The following is a 21,719-nucleotide window of genomic DNA, read 5'->3' on the forward strand; positions in this document are numbered from 1 at the left end:
TCTTTGTCACAACAAAATATTGGACAAGCTGCTTGATGACAACCAAGGATTCCAATAACTGGATATGAGGTGATGTGGTGACAATTGGCCCAGGTGGCTTCATTTTGGTATTTTGTGGGTTTTTGAACTCAATCTACTGCACAATTAGAACAGTTTAAGTAAGTTGGCAATTGAGCTGGTGTGGGCATGCCCACGCAGTCTGCAGTGTAGAATAAACTTTGCTGGCAAAGCAGCATTTCAGCTTGCAGCAGGTTTTTCTGGAAACAACACCCCTGGCGCGCCAGGTGGCGCCTAGGCGCAGAAAAATGCAAAAAAACATGCCTGGGCGCGCCCACAAACTGAGGTTGCACCCTTGTGTGGCTTACTCCACTGCCAAAATAGATGCCTTGGGTTGCGGAATCCAAGGCATCATCAGAGGTAAATCCTTGGACAGACCTTGTCCAAGGCTTTTGTCTGAGGTAATCTTTTGCACTGAGAATTGCCTCAGATCAAAACCTCAGACAGCTTCTGTGAAAGGTTTGGAATCCAATGGTACCTCGGATTCCATTTCAGTTTGTAATGTGTGATTCGGGTTGCTTAAGGACTTAGAAGATACAAGTTAAAGGATTCTTTTGAACCTTATGTGTCTGCTTGAAGATAATAAGCATAAGTTTATCAGAAGTTTGGTCTACCACAGTAGATGTTTGATCACTTTGGTTGTGATATACATACATTCTTTCAGCCCTGAGTACTAAACCAGAGTACCAATGGGTGACATATGATAATAAAAACCTTAAAAATAGCAATTACAACTCAAGGCTCAGTTTCAAGAGTCAAGTTCCATATGATTTAGCATATGTAACATGTGCAGAACTTACATCAAAGGGTGTGAACATACATAACTTTGATGCAAACCAAAGCTACATATATATCACAGCCGTAGCATGTATGTAATAAGTGAAATATACTTATAATCCAATAGTAACTGTCTTACTGTAATTAACCTAACCATAGAACCACAATTTGTGCGCACTTGTAGTCCAAAGATTTCCAAGGTTTAGACTATATAAACCCTGGAAATCCAACCAAATTGAGAAGAAGAACATCATCACTTTAACATTCAACAAACTTTACAGATTGCTCATTTCATCTTAATAGAACTTTTAAACTTTGTCTAAACATCTACAAACTTTGAAAGCTTGATTCTACAAACCTTGAATCTCCAACCTTGTGTCTTGTTGACCTTATTGTGTGCGCATCCAAACCTTGTTTCTATCTGATTAGACTCTATAATCAGTTATCTTTGTAATATCCATTTGGTGGAATTACGTGTAAGGAAGTAGTCCTTGAGTAAGGCTTATGTCAAATCAGGGATTTATCTGATATAAGAAACTCTAAATCTACGGGGAACCTCTATTAGTCAGAGTTTAAAGTTCCTGGTGTTAAGACAGACTTTAACACCTCCTTTATTGATCATTCTTTGTACAAGAAGTGACTCAATTTAGGCTTGAGAACTGTGTGTCAGTGGCTCTATTTTAATTGTTGCAAATAAGCACAATTACCCAAAATTCCTGGGCGTGAAATCCTTTGTTAAAAGGTCATCTAACTGGAGTCTTTACTTGTTTATTACAAGTAAAGCTCCTACGCTCACGTCCTTAAATACTCCAACTTGTGGATTGTAACCCCCTTGAGTCTAGTAGAAGTTTGTTTAAACTTCTGTCTCTTTTTTATTGACTCTACTAGCCAAACAGAAGCTAGTAGGCTCACACATTTACTATAGTGGTGTGGGGTGGGCCCTTGAGGAAAGCAAGGTCTAAGTCTTAGAAACTTTGAATTTCCGCCCCTCAGAGGCAAGACCAGAAATCTAGTAGACTCAGGCTTCTCAGCACCGGGCAGGCGGGTGGGCTCAAAAATTTTTAAAGCTTAAAGCCTTAGAGAGTTGAGATATATCAAGAGAAAAGTTCTAGATTGGAAATATTGTGGGGTGAGAGAACGTGGTAGAATTCTACACAGAGGAGATGCAAATTTTTCCTCTGTGCTACCACTCTCATTGTCACGGAAGCCCTGCAAGAGCTGTCACTCTCTGGAATATCTGTGACACCTCATATTCCTTACAACTTACACATTACTCACTGAAATGGACTGTTGAGTACCGTCTCAGGCTTTGGGGAGTAACCAAAGGGTTGTGCAATCTTGTAGCGGCTACGGCTACCCACTACAATTCTGCTACTCCCAACCCAAATGAATCCGCAGCACCCCCCCTTTTGGAAACAGTATGTACTCAAACTTCACACCACCCCAACCAAAACAGATACATCCCCATCCATCTTTGTTGTCAAGAACGCTCATCCGACTCCTCACCGTCCTTCCAATGCACATTTGTTCCACAATCACCGCACCAATCCTCCACACCCGGTCAGATCCCCTCACGGAGGGCCACTTGTATGGATAGACAACATCTGCCCATTGCCCCAAACCCCACACTGCACACGTTAAGAGAGATAAACAGCTTCATGAAGCAAACAGTCAAAATACTACAGATCAATTATTTTGTTGGAAAGCTCATGCTGAAACTCACACTAATGATAATGTTAGAGATAATTTAGACAAGACAGTTCATATTCATGAAGAAATCCAAGGCCAGTCTATTGTCTTTCTCAGAGATACATCTCTCTCTTTACCAGTCAATTTCTGATTTAGTTTTAAGGTAACAGATTCAATCTTGCCAATGAGACTTTTGGAACCATGAAAGCTATTCAACAAATATATAGGTTCTTCCTGAACTTGGTTAGCAATGTGAAAAACATTTGAGTGAATGCACATATGGTGTATAACATAGCAGTGAAGCAAGTGTTATTGTTCAAAGCTTCCGCTTGTAACAGGGAATGTGATGTTCTTATTTTCAGTTTGAAAGGGTGGAGCATTGGTGAGTGGTCAAACAAAAAGCTTGGGAAGACTACATCTGTTTGTGGATGGTTGTTTAAGAGTTCGCGCACGCTGTACACTGATGTAGGTCTCACGGTAGGACACTTCCAATGCCTGCGTGTCATAAAGGGGTACGTAGTAGATAGTAGCTGCTACCCAGTAGCAGTAAGCTTAACTAAGCCCCTCACAAGCGTGTTCGCCGCGCCCTTGAAGAGGGGCTTACATCGGACTTGCAATTTCTGGCATGTGAGCTCCAAGATATATGTCCCCTTATGTTGTTTTTCTTACTTCTCTGCTTCACGTCACCATAGAAAATGCAAAGCTTCTGGTATGTCTTTCTTTAGGATATGGTACATATTCTGGTATCACACACATTGGTGTAAACTGAAAAGAAGGGTTCTGAATTTGTGATGTAACATTAGGGATTTGGTGCTTTGAAATTTCATACGTGGTGTTTTAGGTGGTCTTAGGCCATTTACAAGAGGACCAAAGGGCCATTTTTGGTGCTTTTAACACATTGCTCAAGCTGTGCAGGTCTGTCTTTTGCTCATGAAACTCATATGAGGTTGTGTACCATTTCATGAAGAAGGACATACTCGAAGTATTGCATTTTCTACGGTGAGGTGAAGCGGAGACGCGAAGAAAACAACATAAGAAGACATAATTCTTGGAGCTCACACACCAGTAACCGCGAGTCCGATGTAAGCCCCTGTTCGAGGGCGCGGCGAACGCGCTCGTGAGGGGCTTAGTTAGAGCATCCACAGTGGTGGGCTCCAAATCGGGGCTATTGCCAAATTTGGTGACTGAGCCCCGATTTTTTGGTGCAATGGCAGTTCCCATCGCCAAATTTTTTTGTAGCCGGCTTCAAATTTCGCGCTTTGGGCTATGTACATATTTGGCAACAAAAAGCCGGGCTCCAAATTCCTGCACTTGTTCAATCCCATACCTCACACACGTAAGCCCACTGCGTACCAATCTCAAAGTTTCTGTAAACCCATAAATCTACACTTTTGAAGTCCGAACGACTGCATCCGGATTGATTTGGGGCCCCACCAAATTTGAATTCGCTCGATTTGGAGCCCCAATTTGGAGCCCACCACTGTGGATGCTCTTAAGCTTACAGTAGCAGCTACTTTGACTGCACAAGCCTTCGAGTATTCTGAGGCTTTGGGAACACATGCATTTTTCCCCTCCAAGGTAAATATGTTGGCGGTGCTCAAGATCAGCTTGATTGTCTCTTAGATTTACATATAATACTCCAACTCTTGAAAGCTTTTTGGACAAGCTTTTATGGAAAGACAGTATTCTTCATCTCTTGAAATCATTTTTATCATGATCATCTTATCTTGCCAATACTAGGTCATTGGAATTATTTTATGTGCTCTGTATGAAAGAGTGTTGAGGTCATTTTTCTCTGTTTTTACTCAACTGGAATAACTTATAGCAAGTGATAAGATAAATCGGTTTGATTCATTGTTTGGAACAACATTTACTCGGTCTATTGTGTTGTGATTACTTCTTTGATGCTGTCATCTTTTTCGCTTTTGATATTTCTGAATCTCAGTACTCAATGAACTTTACAATTGATGGAGAGGATGACGGTTGTTTTTGGCTCTAGTCACCATATCACATTCTATGTTTTGAGAGACGGGGTGGCAGAAGACATATCAAACTTACCCGACCACGTCTCATGACATCGAAGATTACACGGTGACAAAAGTCAGCACCCTTTCCCGCCATCATCTGCATCAATTGTAAGGGTTGATCAATAGCTGCTGCTTTTCCGAGGTTGGTACCATGAGGTTTTGGCTTGAAGTTACCGATGAGATAACTGAGCACCTCTATCAAATATGAGTCAGACTCATAACATCTCCAGACCATCAACTTCCACATGCAAGGGTGGCTTTGCATAAGCAGACAGCATCCCTGCTGCTACACTTTCATGAGCGGATATAGCCTTTACCGAGATGCACCCGAATTGGCAGAAGTCTCCATGAGCCCCAGCTTTTCGCTTTGTTGAGTTCAAAGACGCTATCGAATTTTGAGCCAACGGTTTGAATTTACAACTTTGAAGTCTCAGACTGATTTAATTTCCAGCTTACCTCTTCAAACTCATCATCATTGCCTTTGCAAACAATCTGACCTCAAACCACTTCAATCAATCAAAAATGGAGAATAGAAGCAGAAAAAAACCTCGACTTCTTCCACCCCAATCAGCATTTGATCGTCTACCAGTGGAAATCATCCTCCACATCATATCATACTTTTCCAATCGCCGGGGTAGTTCTAGAAAGTGTCACGAGAGTTACAGCCAGAAGATCGATCAAACGATTACTCTTATATCAGACTACGACTCTGATGATGAGTGGACTAAATGTAACTCTGAAGACAACTGGTCTTTATGTCTATATAAATACAAACCAGAATCTCCGATCTTGAGTAGTTTTCAATCTTTTTCCATTGTTAATCGTAAGATTTATTCTATCTGTCGGCCTCTCCTATGGCAGGTGAGTTGGATATTTGATTCGCCGTGAAGTGTATTCAAGGTACAAGATCCTGTACTGATCCTGTCCTTCTCTTATCCTTCGCTACTGCTATGGTCTAGTCTCTCAACTTCTTCCCCACAATGTCCCGTCCTTTGTCCTTCTGGGATCGAGAGATCTTACCAAAACACGGATCTCTCGTCAAAGAAGTGTATATCCAGCAGCCACTTCTTACCGACAAACCCAGGGATTCGAGAGACATCGAAGAAGACCACTTCACATTGCACCTGTCTGATTCAGACAAATTCAGATACATCAAAGGCTATAATGATTATCGATCCGTCCGTTTTGATAAACTCGCCCTCCCTGATCAACAAGGCCTCATTGGAGTCCAACATGACATTGTACTCAACGAACCACACGAAGTCTATTCCAACGAACTCGTCAAAGTACTCCCTCAATGTGAAAACCTTACCACGCTTGATTTCAAATGTAAAGGTCACGGGAGTCATCCTGGTTCGTTATATCAATTGGGACACCATCTTACCGCATTGTTTTCAAGACTTCAACATCACAAACACCTCAAAAATCTCAAGATCAGAGGTACCCACTCAGGATCAGTCATTGCAGAGACTATTAGTAAACCTCTCACTTATCTCCCACTCCTTGAATCGCTCGAACTCAAATTTGTTGAATCAAGAGGAGGTCCTAATAGTTTGAAGACTGCACTTTCTAATCTCAAAAACCTCAAAAACCTGATCCTAATGGAAGTTGATATTATGAAGAACTCTTGGGACGAGGGCCCTCCTCAATTGGTTAATCTTGTGCTTCACCATTATCCCAACACTTGGTCATCAAATACACCACGGCTCATCAGTAATTGGGCACCCCACCTAACTCATCTGGAACTCAATTTTCTCGAAGACCCCGATCCCGACCGACGATATCGCATACCAAAATTTGACCCAAGCATCAATCACTTTTGTCTACCAGCTTTAACACATTTGATCCTATGGCGCAATCCTTTGTGCGAATATTACCAGTGCTTTACAGAGTGTCCAAATCTTCAGCACCTTGAGATTCGTAACTCTTATAGTAAACATCGACTATCTGAATTTTGTGAATTTATTATCAGTAATGTTTTCCCTAAGCTGAAGGTGATAGTGATGCCTATGGCATGGGTGGGTCATTCACTTGACCCTATTGTGGCTTCTACACTTACGCCCTTGAAAGAGTTTTGTAGTCTCCAAGGTATTGAACTTCAACTTTTTGAGGAGCAACCATATTACATGAGGGAAGGTTTCAAATGGACATGATTGATGTATGCATGTGTTGGAAAAAGCAGATATGTTTACATCCAAGAAATTTGTTATGAAATCACAAACTTATATGTTGAACTATTTTTGTACACTTGTCTCAACCTTTTTCTCAAAACTGTCAATTCATCATAGAAATGTTCAAAGTTGATCTAAAGATGTGAATGATGCACAATGACCACATGAACAATTATGGGCCCCCTAATCATCAAGTGTGTCTGATGTCATGATCAGATTCTTCACACTTGGAATATCATCAACACTGTAAAATGGGCTCCAGACCATTTGCACTGCCAGCATAGATGCCTCGGGTTGAGAAATCCGAGGCATCATCGGAGGCAAATCCTTGGACAGACCTTGTCCGAGGTTTTTGCCCGAGGTATTTTTTTGCCCTGAGAATTACCTCGGATCAAAACCTCGGGAAGCTTCTGTCCGAGGTTTTGCATCCGAGAATATCTCGGATTTTGTAATCCGAGGTAAATATGTTAGCGGTGTTGTTTGTCATAAGAATTTGATCAGGAGAGCTTTCAACCAACCATAATGGAATCTCCATGCTATTGTATTCAAGAAATTTGATGAGCCAAGATGTATTATGTTGGCATTATTTCTGTGTTTTGGCTCAAAAACTGCATGAAATGTGATTGGTCTTCCTACAGGAAAATATTGCTTTGTTTCATGTACCACCAAGATATTTACAAACTTGGATTTTTCAATCTGAGGTATATATTCTTGGATTCCAAACCTTAGACAGAAGCTTTCCAAGGTTTGATCCAAGGTGATTCTCAGTACTAATCTTGAATAAAACCTTGTACAAGGTCTGCCCAAGGATTTGCCTCTGATGATACCTCAGATTTTTCAAGCCAAGGCACCCATGTTGGAAGTGCTGTGTAATCCACCATTCTCACAAGCCCTGATTGCCAAAAACAGCTCTCTGGATCAGGTCTTGGGCACCTCCACTAACTCATCTAAGGCCCCGTTTGGTCGCGATTATTTCACTGTGGTATTTGGACCATTGCAGTAAAATAATTGCAAATTAAATTTGGGCGTTTGGTAGCCCAAATTGAGAGATTATCATACCACATTATTTGGACAATAATCACCCAATGATGTGGTAATCTTACAAACTCCTTTTTGGCGATTATTTCTGATTACCTCCAATTATTTACGTACGTGAGAAGGGGACTTGTCCAATTTTGACCTCTTCCCATACTTGTGATTACAATCCGGGAAATCCTTTTATAGGCATCATTGCCTCATCGATCTCATTACTTCATTGATCACTCCACCTGGTCAATCATCAAAAGCATCACTTTTTGATATCATCGCTTCAACAATATCACCGTGTCTTCAGATCATCGTTTGTTAATTTCAAGTTATCAAAATCATCATCTGTTGATATCATCACTCTTTTTAAGTCAACAACCAATGGAAGTGAAATTTGAATGATGCGACTAATGAGAATAATGAGAAAGATGAGGATAACGAGATTGATGAGAAACATGACAACATTGTGTGTCATGACAAATATCATCTTTTGGATTGAGCTCGATTCAAGAATGATAAAGTAGAAATAAAATGGAATTACATGAAACTTTCAATGATCTAATGACCTGTTTTAATGAAAGCCAAGATAGATAAATCGACTGAGTAAACAAGAGATTTGATGAACCCAATTGATGAAGAATCAATAATGAGAATTGTAATTTGGCTTTGGTTGTGAGTTGCCAAACAATGATTCCTAAAAACCACTGTTTATTTTTGTACTGCAATTAAATTGTGAGTTGGAAATTTTCCTGCATTATTTGCTCATTTCCTGTGGTACACTTTTACTGTAGGACACCAAAATCAATCGCAACCAAACGGGGCCTAAGACTAGACTTGAACTTTGCACAACTTCAAGAAATTGAGAACCTACAATCATGTTCATCACTCTCTATAACACATTCAAAATCATAAAGCATGAATATTGCCATGATTTTAACAATCTTAAAAATCGTTCAAAGCTTTTTCTTAAATTTTATTGTTATACCAACAGAACTCAACTTTCCGCAAACTACAATTGAGATATCAGAGATTCTGGCTTTGATACAACTCGAGAAAACTACCAATCAAAAGCAAAAAAAAAACTTGACTCAACTACATAACACAAGTTGAATGTATGCTTGGAAAATCATCACTTATAAGAACAACCAACTCTTTCCTGTACCATCACATCAGACCAGAAATCATCAAGAACCCTGTATCCAATTCTGATCAAAGGGTCAATGATGATGTATTTTTAAAACATAGATAATGTCCTGTGACTAGTTCATTGGTATCATACTATTTCTCATCATATCTTTCCTTTTGCTAACTCAACATGACTTTTTTTACAACTTTTCAAACCCAAGTCTTGAAAAAAATAATTCAGTGTGATCAGTAAACTTGACAAATCTCTTTAGACTTTCCATCCATCTTGTGTTCTCAATCTGTTTGAAATATATCAAATGATCAGAAACACATAGATTCTTAATCTGATGTACTAATATAGACAATCTTACTTATCCAATCTTCTTTTTACTCAGAAAACCTATCCTTGTATATTGAGCTACTTCAGTACAACCATACAACAAGATCTGTGTTTTCCATTAATTTACTTCTCAATTTCTTTGAAACATCTTGAAGACTAAGTAACAATTACATCAACAGTTTGCTTATCTAATCACAATCTGATCACCTGCACAGCTTCAATCTTTCTTATATAATCCTGCTTATTCATCCATAGACCTTCCTTAATGCTTTTGATTTTTAACCTAGTGTTTATTTTCTATCCAAGTGTCAACCTTCACAGAGCCGTCCAAAAATGTTGATCAAATACATACACCAGCAGATCAACTTCTTTAAAGACCTTAAAACTAACCCATTGAAATTATCACTTTTTTTTAAGAATTTAGTATCTACATCATTTCAATCATGTTTCCTTTATGTGTGTGTGTTTTTTTTATGGGTCTCATGTAATATATTTCATTGATTTCAATTCAAAACATATTACAAAAGAAGAGAAAAAATACAAAGAAACCGATTTCACAAAACACTAGATTCATATAACTGATGTTTGAATATATATAAAAAACACACCATATATCTCGTTATCTATATACATATATATACAATTTACAACAAAACAGAAAGCCATTTTAAGAGAGAAAAGAAAGATGGATTTGGTTGATGATCAGAATCAGGAAGAAAAAAAGAAAAAAAGAACAGAAGAACAGGATGACCGGGATGAGAGATCTATGATGAGAGATAACCAAGATGAGAAGAGAACCAAGATGAGAAGAGAACCAAGATGATCAGATAACCAAGATGAGACATAACCAAGACGAGAGAAAGGAGACGAGAGAAAACAAAAGAAGTAAAGAAATCTATAATGATGATAATTCTTAAAAATAACAAGGTATTGTGAACCAGAAAAAAAAAAGAAGAAAAAAAAAAGAGAAATCTATGATGTGATTGTTTTTTTGGTTATTTTGAATGGAGTCTTATGAGAAACATAAGATTTGATTGATAAGATCTTTTCAATCGTTCAGATCCCAAACGTTTCACTCTGACGTCTTTGATGATGACTAATGGAATGATGAGACCCAATCTGATCGATTCCAGCCAATCTAGCTAATCCATGTTGATGATGAACCAAATTATTCATTGAAGGTTTTTTCAAAATACTTTTTAAATTAGGAGAACTTGATCTAGAATGATTAATGATCGGGATCATATTGAATGATGAATCTCTTGAATGATGTGGTCTTTGAATCGAATTTAACGTCACATAATCTTGACAATCTTCATGGGATTTCGAATTGGATTTAGGTGAAGGTGGTGCAGTGGTGGCTGGAGTCGTCACGTTACTTGCGTTTCGATGTAATTGATGTAAATGATGGATTTGATGGGTTGAAAGACTTAGATTAGACATTCGATCTAATACATTTGGATTTGATTTAGATCGATTAAAACTTGGTCTTCTCAAAATCTACCAAACCAAAGAATCCAAACATTAGTCACTGTCCGAAAACGGATTTAAGAAATCTCAACAAATCACGTACAGGTTGATCGATTTGAGTCAAAGGTTGAATCGAATGATGAGAATGAGATTGTGGAGGTTTATGAACCGAATGAGTGATAGATTTCAATTCACGTTCTAATCTTAAATTCTTGGCAATCAAATAAGCCTTTTCATCCTTCAATGATTGAGATTCTTCTTTTAATCTTTCGATTTCGATTTGATGATCTCTTCTAAGTCTTTCTAATTCTTCAATGGTTCCATTCTGATGATTTTGATAATGGAGTGATTGAAAATAATGTGGTGTGTTGGGTCTAGTGTTTGTATTTGGATTAGTAACTAGACTGAAAATCGAAAATAAAGAGAGAAAAGATGAGTATATTTGTTTGGAAAAGATGAAAACGATATAAACTTACGGTAAAGTGACACCTAGAGAAGAGCCAGATTTAGGAGAACCTAAAGGAGTAGAAGTAGCAGAAGTTCGATTGATTAAATGATGATGATGATGGTGATGATGATGATGAAGAGAGTTAGAAGAATGAATTCTAGAAACAGGAGAAGGAGCTCTTGAGTTAACTTTAGAAGATTGTTGAGAATGAATGATTCGATTGAAATCGAAATGAGGAGAAGATAAAGGTGAAGGTGAAGGTGAATGAGCAGTTAAAGGTTCTTGTAAAAGTAATTCAAGTTGATTTTGATTTTGATTTTGATTTTGATTTTGATGATGAAGTGAAGGTGTTGATGATCGAGTTAAGATTCTTTCCATTTTCTTTTTGGATTTACACTCAAAATGGTCAACAAGAAATCGAAGTGGAATCCCAATCCAATCGAGTTTAAATAGTCAAGTTTCAATTACACAGCCTTTACGTACAAGCTCATCTGGTATGTATGTATCTATTCTTGTCGATCCATCCGATCTCTTTTCTTTTCTTTTCTTTTCTTTTCTAGACTCACTCAGTAAGCTTTTCTTTCATTCTTCTTGACCCTTTTCTTTAAGAATGCCCTTTATTTGATTTCTATCTCCTATTCAATCCGCAATCTCTCTCTTTTAATTGGGTTTTGGATTCAAGCTTGTTTAACCGATTCACTACCCTCTTTTTTTCAATCATTCTCAATCACATCCAATCAGATCTATGTAGTACATGTAAACCAATCTTCTTGTAAATCGAATCATCAAATCAATATCATATAAACTACTTTTTCATTCAAAGCTCTGTGTGTTTTTGAATTGATTCCTTCAAATTTATTAAGCCTTCTTAAAGCCAATCAATCAATCCTGATCTCTTGGTTTCACAAATTCAAAAAAACGAGGGTATCATCATTGTATATTTATATCAAAATCTTAACTGAGGAAGGTGTACCCTACCCTCTTTTTAATTAGTCACTAAAATCAAGCTTTTATTCACATGAATCCTTTGACTTTCTTGCAGGGCAAACTTGTAAACTTCAAATTCAAATCGATCTTTCTCAAAAATAGTAACTTTTCAATCTCCTCAATCAATATCTTTGTAATAGAAACCAACGAGATCTGGTTTTTATTTTTACACTAAACCGACCAGCATCCGATCACGAAAGAAACAAAGAGCTAAGCATGTAGGTTAAAAGACGCGATGTGTGTTGAAATAAAGTGTACGACTCTTCGGGACTTTGTAAAGTTTAAACTCTGTTCGGCAATTTTGTCTCATGGTCAAAAACTTTCTCTGTTCGACGCCACCCCCCAAATACAGCCAAGATGTGCAGGGCTGTACAGGTGGTATGCTTGGCACTGTGACCCGGCCTAGAGTGTGGTGTAGCGGCCCCGGGGCATTGCTTGAGCAGACCCGCAGGGGCCTAGAAATCACTCAGGGTCAATCAGAGCATGCCTTGAATCAATCACAAGTGCAAACAAAGGGTTGATATTCCAACTGAGATATGGACATTGTCCACTCCAAAAGTTCTTACACAGAATAGGAGCCAAGGAAGACAACAAGTGTGAACATTGCAGAGTAGTAGAATCACCACACCACTCCTTATTTTGCAAAACGTACAACACAACACTTCAGGAAAAAATTAAAAGAAGAAAACATCAATGCAGATATAAACTCAAAAAAGAAACTATTAGACACTCCCGCGGTATTCCCATATCTGGCACAGTACACTGAGGACACATGACAATTTATCAATCTCAAAACATACTTAGACAATGACCCAATTAGTTAATTCACTTATGCCAATTTGCCTTTCTCTTATCTTATGACCAATTTTTATCCTGTTTCTCCATTGTAATTTCTCTGTCTATATGTAGTCTGGTAAAATTGTTAAGAAGCAGACTTTTGTGGAGGCTTAGTAGTCCGGGTCATGATAGTAGACATATCAGAAGTTGTAGATTGATTACAGTAAACACACTAAGATAGTTGGTGCAGTTTGTGAAATCAAAAGCACTTTAAAAAAAGGGACAGAAAGAGGAAATCTGAACAGGTGTAAAAGGATTAAGTGGATTGTTTTTTATCCAACCTATGAGCATCTACTTAGAATGTCAAAAGAACTATAAATACCCAAATAGACACCATTTTGTTTGTTTACCTGGCAACAAAAAATGGACAGTCAGGCAGCCAGGGCAGCCACAGGGCTTTTGTAATTGCTTTTAGCTTGTTTTGGTGCCCTGCAGCACAGACTGCCTTTTTTCAAGAAACCATTGGGCAGAGTCCCCTGGTCAGTGCCCTGCCCAGCTCTAACCTACAGTTGTTCCAACAATGTTTGATTTAGTTTTTTGAACATTCTCTCCTGTGTGAAACTTGTAGTTTTTGTCTTATTACTTTTGACAAATTGAGCGGTGTGGATCAAAGAGGATCCTCCTGCATGAAGATCAAGGTGTTTCCTTGTCACAATTCATCACTTCCGGCAAAGATGCCTTGGATTGTAAAATCCAAGATATCCTCAGGTATATGCTCCCTTGGACTGTGTGTCTGAGGTGTCAATCTGAGGCTTTCTTTGCCCTCAAAGATTGCCTTGGATCATTTACTTGGACATCACGTCCAAGGCTATTGCCATCTGAGGATGCCTTGGATTTTCCAATCCAAGGCATCTTTGTTGGCTGTGCATCTGTAGATCATTTGAAATATGTGTGCCAAATCCTCTGTGATCATTGTTTGGCTTTTGCGGCTAGCAGTGAGGACATCCCTTTCTCATTGGTAGGTAAGATACTCTGTGGCCAACACACACATTAGGTGTAGTTAAATTGATTCTACAGAAACCTGGTCAGACCGGCAGTCACAGTTGTTTTGTCTGCTGCACTGATGAAAGCTTTTTCTGGATCAACCATTCTTGGAATGGCTGTACATCAGAAAAATTAGATGAATAGTCCTTCAGGTTGTTTGGAAGCACAGTTCAACTTCACCACTACCAACACAACTCATGACTAAAAATTTTCACAATTCACTTCTCCTCAACTCATGCATTCTATCACTAGTTAGACATCCCAATCTTTAGGTCTGTCATTCAATCACCCACAGCCTCTGTTCTGTTCCACAAAGGCCACCCATAGATTTTGTCAACCACATCTTGAGTATGCCTTCCAAAGACTATAAAAGGCCTCCCTTACAACCAAATGGTAAACTCAACAATCACCAATGTTACAATTTTTCAACCAAGACATGTGGTTGAAATATGGTCAAGCACAGTATCTTTAACCACTATTGATTTGCCTCATTTTTAACTCCTACAACTCTATTCCATTGATTTTCTTATATTTGACTGATTTCACTTATTTGAATTTTCTCATATACCTCGTTTGAATATATGGCCTTGAAGTTGCAGGCCTGCCAATGGCCAAAATGAATAGGTTCAGATCACCTCCAATTTGGAGTTGTGGCTACCAGACTCTCATGGCTCAAGCTCAAAGTGTGTGAGAAGTTGAGCAGAAGTTGAAGGCTAGAGGCTTTGCCATTTGTAACAGTGATAACACCTGGGGAAATCAGGTGTGGCATAAGCTAAATGGCACAAGCCAACACAAGCTTTGAAGAGCTGCTAAAAACAAGTAACACACCTGATATACACATAAGAAGATTAGTAGAAGTAAATAAAGAAAGAGTAAAGAGAAAAAGACAAACCTGTACATAAAGCAACAGGATATGTAGGCAAAAGATTAGGCGGTAAGAGCAAGTTGTGAGTAAAAAGATTTCCTTTCCAATGAGGGAAGAAATGAAATCACACACAAGTTTAGTTAAATAAGAAACATTCACAGCACACATGATTTGAATTAATAGAAAACATAACACTCTTGCAGGTCACCTATGACCAATTCCCAAATAAGAAAGAAACTTTCAACGCTCTGACTGCACACCTATACATAAAAGAAACTAATCCTTCTTACATAAGCTGCCTAACTGCAATTTGTCTTGATCTCCTCTCATGATTTGTTGACCAGAAGTACTTGACACACACTTGTTGTAACTACATAATAAAGACTGGCCCGTGGTATAATAAATACCACAACAGTATGGATAGAGACTGGCAAGTTCTTTTGTTTTGTTTGCCAATTGATGCACGTGTCTCATTAATCTTCTGTTTCTGTAGGATCTTGCCCTTAAACACCCCACTCATGCCATCCAATGCTGTATTCACCAGTGCCATAGCCAGGTGAGTGTTTTTCAATCTCCTATGACAATTGATACAGTCATTAATCTTTTTGATTTAGCTTGTCTTTGTTTCCCAGTGATGGCCCTCCCTCCCCTGATGAATTGATGAGCCATGTGGAACGGCCCGTTCATCGTACAAGACTCTGATCCTAATGGTATGTACCAGTTGATGACGTCAAATGGTCATGTTTTACAACTATGTGTCAATGGGTCAAGACTTAAACCATACATGGGCAAGAATATCCACGAGTTTTTCTTTTCATCCCAAAAATTCCATGACCGCGACTCAGCAGCCAAACATATGGTTGAAAAGATCATTGATCAATCACAATTCTTATTAAGATTAACAATTCAAAACAAAGAAATAGATATTTTACATTCACTTGTACATGAGTTCAAATTTGCGCTGTTGGAGGTAGAAGAAGAGGTTGACATGGCAGAGAGGTCCTTTGGTACAAGCAGGGACGTTTGACTCTTAAGTGGGGGATGGTGTAATTCCGGAACTCCCTTTTCCCTTTGTTTCCTATTTTAGTTTTACTTTACTTTTTGTCCAACACTTTTGGAAAAGCCATAGAGACTTTTCCTACACGCATATTTCCTTTTCTCATCTTTATTAAACATAATCATTACTGGTTTCCAAATTAGGGATTGTTATCTAAATCCAACAACTTGTATCTTTTCCTAAAATCAGGTTCTTAACCAGAATCCTCTTGTTGTAAAACTCATATATTGTATTTCCTTTTACGACGACTAGTGTTTTTTGAAAGCACTTATAAGTGGATTCATTCCTCACTGAAATGAATCCTCAAGTCACTTTGCTTACATTTTCAAAGCATTGAATTTTGTAAGAATCACAAATTCCACAGGATATGAAAAGCACATGTTCCAAAAGGAAAACAATATGGCAAAAGCCAAGGCAGGCTATCAAAAAGCAACCAAACACAAATTATGAGAAGCAATATCAAACAGAAAACATGATGCTGTGTTTGGGAGCACAGAAGGAAAGGTTCAGAAAAAGCTTGGCTTGTACTACTACAGCTGAAAACTAAATGCACCATTTCAAAAGCTCAGCTTTGAAAAGTTGCCAGGCAATGGCTTCTTTGTTGCAGATATTGTTATAGGTTGCCTCATATACAATGGTGCAATGTCTGTGGATATCAAAATCACACCTTCTGGAACAAATTTCAGTATAAATAGAGACTGTCTGGATGGTGAATTTGGGGTAGCATTGATCCAGACTACCCACGGCTGCACATAGGTGAGCCTAAAGTGGGAAATGGAGTAAATCTGGTCATTCTCCCTGGTGTAACACTGAAATTATGTCTTCACAACTGTATACAATAGATTTGGGGGGTGAATCCTGAGTGAAGAATATTAAAGATGAACTTTGGGCTCTTCTGGCATAAGGACAAGGCCACCATTGACACCCTCATTGTTTATGTATTCAAAGGTTGCCTGCAATATTGTTGACAAACCTAGCGACTCTGTACCTCCTACTCACACTAACTGCATCATCACACACCAACTAGATGTCCCCAACAAAGAACAAACATTGATGGTCCAATTCAACATCTGGAAACTTGTTGTACCCAACATTGACAAAACTATCCCAATTAGCCTGTGTCTTTGCAAGCATCTCCCTCTTACAATCTTGTTGGTCCTAGGAGGTTGCCACATCATTGTCTGGGAATGATCATACTTTTCTGAAACTTTCTCCAGTATGCACTTCACAGCTTAAATCACTCTTTTTCCAGCACAGATCAGCACCCAGGTTGTCCAGAACTCCACTGCCTACATAAAATTTGATTGATCACATAACTTGTCCAGTAAGCAATAAAGCCATGGTCAAATGTTCAAGCAAATGACCCGTCATGTAAAGAGTGTAGGAATTGAAAACAATACTTCAAGTAATGAAGACCTTTGAAATTTTTATATAAATGCACTAGGCATGGCTGGAATTGCTTTACACAAGGCAATGTGCACAATTTTCAAAACTAACAGACCAGGGAAATGGTTCAGTTACTACAATTCCATTATATGTATGTTGGATCTTGAGAAATAATAACAAAGTCTTTGACTAGCTCAAGGAAGATTGAACATTAGAATGCACCACTGAAAACAAGAAATACAATTCTTCCCAGGTTGATTCAGGTCAAAAACTGGAATTTGGACTTTTTTATTTTTCTTCAAGGTTCAAGATGTAATGGAATAGCTGTACCTTGTGTGAAGGATCACACAGGCGACCTTGACTTTGGAAATAAGTGATTCAATAAAAATAATGTCACAGAGCCAACTGGGGTTCTGATCCGAGCTACGGGGTTCCTCGCGAGTCCGCTTAGTAGTTTCGGGGCCGGTGGGAGTTCCGGAGCCTGTGACATCTACGAAAATGATTGATTCCGAGTGATTTCAATTGATGTCGTATGGGTGAACCTTGAGATCTATAGCGATCAATAGAGTGTCTCATTCAATAAAAATAATGTCACAGAGCCAACTGAGGTTCTGATCCGAGCTACGGGGTTCCTCGCGAGTCCGCTTAGTAGTTTCGGGGCCGGTAGGAGTTCCGGAGCCTGTGACATCTACGAAAATGATTGATTCCGAGTGATTTCAATTGATGTCGTATGGGTGAACCTTGAGATCTATAGCGATCAATAGAGTGTCTCACATGTGATCTGGATGACTACTGATTACATAATAAACTGATTTAATTTTCTCTCTCTTTCCTTCTCTGCTCACTCATGATTCACCCTTGACCTTGTTGACCGGATTATCGACTTTTGAAAATTTTCAACCAAAAAGAACATTCGACCCATCAAAAAGAAACTCAAAGGGACAAAAAGGAAAGAAAGAGAGAAACTCAACATCAGCTACTATTGATTATTGATTATCATCTCATCTTAAAATCGATTTATTTAGATAACCAACAAAGATTGATTGCTGATTTGATTCGATTGATTGATTGATTGACTGGACAATCGATCCAATTCAAAACCAGAATTCAGATGGGTAATAACGCTTCATCAAACCTTCATTCTGGTTCATCGAGGAAATCTAGTTCAAAAATCTCACATCACACTACGGCTGCCGCTTCGTTGTCTTCTTTCAATACTCAAAGTAACAATCATTATGCTCATAACCACAATCAAAAACAAACCTCATCATCATCATCTCCCAGGACACTGTTTAACTCTACCAACAACAACAACAATAACAATAACAAGCGCTCTTTATCCAACCAGGCTCGAAGACGCAAGAGTCTTGACTTCCCCGATCTAGAGCCATCCTATGAATCATCTCCAACTGTACCAACTCGTCGTGAACCAACTAATCATATCTCACATCCTGATGCAAATCCCTCAAACCCATCACATCGATTATCTTCTCATGGATTTCAAGATTTGGCTCAGTTTCAACTCAAGTTACCTGCTCGAGAACGAAAAAGTCCTGCACTCCGATCAACTACTTCATCATCATCGACTTGTCCAGGTGTGCTAACAGGAATCGAAGCCATGAGACTTGATGCGGGTGAAGACTTTATTCCACAGCCAGAAGATCACACGGATTCGAAAATACCACCAGTACTCTTGGGCTTCTCTAATCTCACTGCTACCGTTGATCCTGGTGAACCTCCAGAACCGAAAAACGCACAGCAACCTGGCCAAACTCTACCCGCTTCCCCTTCTCTAATCCAACCAGATCCAGACTTGAATCCAGACTCAAACGACATCCCACCTCTTTTCCCTCCACTCGATGTCTCAACTGCTACAAGTCTTCCGCCTCTTCAACAACCTGTCGAAACCGTAGTGCCTCCCCTTCCGCCAGCTATCCTTCAACCTTTCCCACCTCCGCTACCCGACCTTGCATCAATCGATGAGCCAGTCCCAAAAGTCGGCGCAGCTTTGACCACAGCCGTAACCGAGACAATAGCAGCAGCAACGGCTGTTGTTCAAGCTGCACCTGCACTTGATATTGGAGCTGGACCAGAAGGTGTCCCAACATTGATCACATGGAAAGAACCTGCTAACGAAGTTTATGTGACTGGAACGTTTAGTAAATGGAAACAACAGATCAAGTTGCGAAAACCACCTGTGAACAAGTTTGTTTAATTACTCTCCTTCTGTTTCACTTCTTGCGATATTTGCCTTTGTCCTTACTGATCCCTTGCGATTTCATGATGGTCTCTGTTTCCAAAATCGCGCCGATCAACCTACAGTGAACCTAATCAAGAAAACAACTTCTCAGCGTTAGTCGCACTACCACCAGGACCACATCGCCTAAAATTTATAGTGGACAAAAGATGGAAAACATCCAAATATTTACCCTCAGCAACAGACGATAAAGGAAATCTAATCAATTACCTACAAGTAAATCCAGGAGATCAACCTTTTAGAGGATTAGGTCCTCGAGGAATATGGAGTGGGTATACATATGCCAATTGGTCATTAGGATCATCAATAGGAGGACTCTCAGGAATGTTAGAAGAAGAACAAGAAGAAGAAGAAAGATGGACAACTGAAATCCCATCTGCATTAATTTCATATGAAGAATATCATGATGAAGAAGGAATTGAAGGAGAAGAAGAACCGGGACCGAATTCAGCTGGATTTGCAGCTGAACCACCTAAATTGCCGGCTCAGTTAAAAGAAGGAATTTTGAATATATCTTCTAGACTTACAGATGGATTAAGTATTAGTGATGATAATTCTTTGTTACCTAAACCTGATCATTCGGTTTTGAATCATTTGGCTGCTAGTCCTATTAAACAAGGATTACTTTCTGTGGGAGTTACTTCGAGGTATAAGCGTAAAGTGAGTTGCTTTTTTTACTTCTTTTTCTTTGGTAGTTGGACTTTAAAGCTTTTTGAAATTAACTTGGTTGTCTTTTCATTGCCTTTCTATGTTTGGCTGCTTGTTTGTGTTTGTTTAATTCAATTAGTACTTGACAACAGTATATTATAAACCAGTAGACTTATGAAACGGAAAATATATATATACAATGTATATTCCCACCACCTACCTCTTTTATTTCTCGATCACTTTTTTTTTCTTTGTCTGATTAATACAATAAGTTCTTTTTATGTTTTCCCTTCTTTTTAAACTTTTTGGCTGTAGAATTTGTTTTTGGTATGGATTTATTGTTTGTTTTGTTTGTTATTTGATCTCAAAGATAAAAAGAAAAAGATCATAATATACATATCTATATTATAAATATATACAACATAAGAAAATGATGATGTATCAACAAAGAAAGAATTTGTTTTTTATAAATTTTTTTTGGTTTTTTTTTTGGTTTTTTTGGTTTTTGTTGTTGTTGTTGTTGTTCTCATTGATGATGAAGTTTTGTTATTGATTTTGTTCTAAAAAATAATGGATATAATCTATACATAAACATCTTATTAAAACCTTACTATCTTGTTCATCTGCAACACTATCTTTAAAGAAAAGAGAAAAAACATGGTTAAGTGGGAAAATAAGATGAGAAATGGATGGTGGTTTGATTTTGAATTGATTTGAAGAAACTGTACTTTAGTTATTTTGGTGGTTGCAATGATTGATGAATCAAGAATTCTGCAAAGAAAAAAGGTTTTTTGTAAAATGTTGATTTAAGAATCCAAGTTGAGTTATAAAAATAGGTTTCAAGTCAATAGACTTTAAGTCTTTCAATGCCTATATTACAACAACTTTTTGATTATTGTAAAATAACTGGTTTTTGTTTTACAATCAGAACCTCTTTTGAAGTGCTTCAATTTAAAAATATTGAAAAACTTGTCCAAATTTTTCAAATTTCCATCAAAACTAATCAGACTTGAAATTCCTGGGTGTTTTTTCCTCAACAAGAAGATATAAAAGGGCTTTTAAGTGTAACATGTACAAACCTGAAAAAAAGAAGAAGTCTGAAAACACAATCACAAGAAAGTATAGAAAATGCCTAACCTAGGATTTTGCAGTGTGACCCAGTCCTGCCTGGCTGGGCTCAATCAATATCTTTGGAAGGAGTCAGCACAGAGTAAAAGTAACTCAGGTGTAGCCTGGAAAGGCTCAAAAGCCTTCCAGTGCAAGGAGTTTCAGTCCTATTGTTAGAATACAGCTTTGGGACTGGCCCTGAGGTGTGGGAGTGGTGGAACAAGAAACTTGTGACAAACAGTGAGAGCATAGGAGAGAGATAAAGACAAGAGATGTGGAGCAAATGGGGAATAGTATCACCCAGGAGAGGAGTGGGAGTAGACAAGTAGTGAAGTATATATATATCATATAGACTACATGAGGTACAACTCAAATTCCTACATAGGCCCCAATCCCAATCCAGTCTTGCCATCCATGCTGATCTAGTACAAGCTCTGAGGGTGTCATGTGATCCAATTGAG

General features: G+C 38.4%; 2 protein-coding genes across 2 annotated transcripts; both read left to right on the forward strand.

The window, feature by feature from the left end:
• Positions 1-5,072: 5,072 nt before the first annotated feature.
• Positions 5,073-6,703, forward strand: MELLADRAFT_59469 (uncharacterized protein; the record flags this gene model as incomplete). The annotated part of the gene is made up of 2 exons (XM_007404909.1): positions 5,073-5,299; positions 5,635-6,703. 2 exons carry the CDS (start codon positions 5,073-5,075, stop codon positions 6,701-6,703), a joined length of 1,296 nt encoding a protein of 431 aa, XP_007404971.1.
• An 11,654-nt stretch (positions 6,704-18,357) lies between these two features.
• MELLADRAFT_115194 (carbohydrate-binding module family 48) lies at positions 18,358-20,778 on the forward strand (the record flags this gene model as incomplete). The annotated part of the gene is made up of 3 exons (XM_007404910.1): positions 18,358-19,451; positions 19,569-20,163; positions 20,291-20,778. The coding sequence occupies 3 exons, from the start codon at positions 18,358-18,360 to the stop codon at positions 20,327-20,329; spliced, it is 1,728 nt and encodes a 575-aa protein (XP_007404972.1).
• Between the last annotated feature and the right edge of the window lie 941 nt (positions 20,779-21,719).

This window comes from Melampsora larici-populina (assembly GCF_000204055.1).
Source record: "Melampsora larici-populina 98AG31 unplaced genomic scaffold MELLAscaffold_3, whole genome shotgun sequence".
Lineage (NCBI taxonomy): Eukaryota > Fungi > Basidiomycota > Pucciniomycetes > Pucciniales > Melampsoraceae > Melampsora > Melampsora laricis-populina.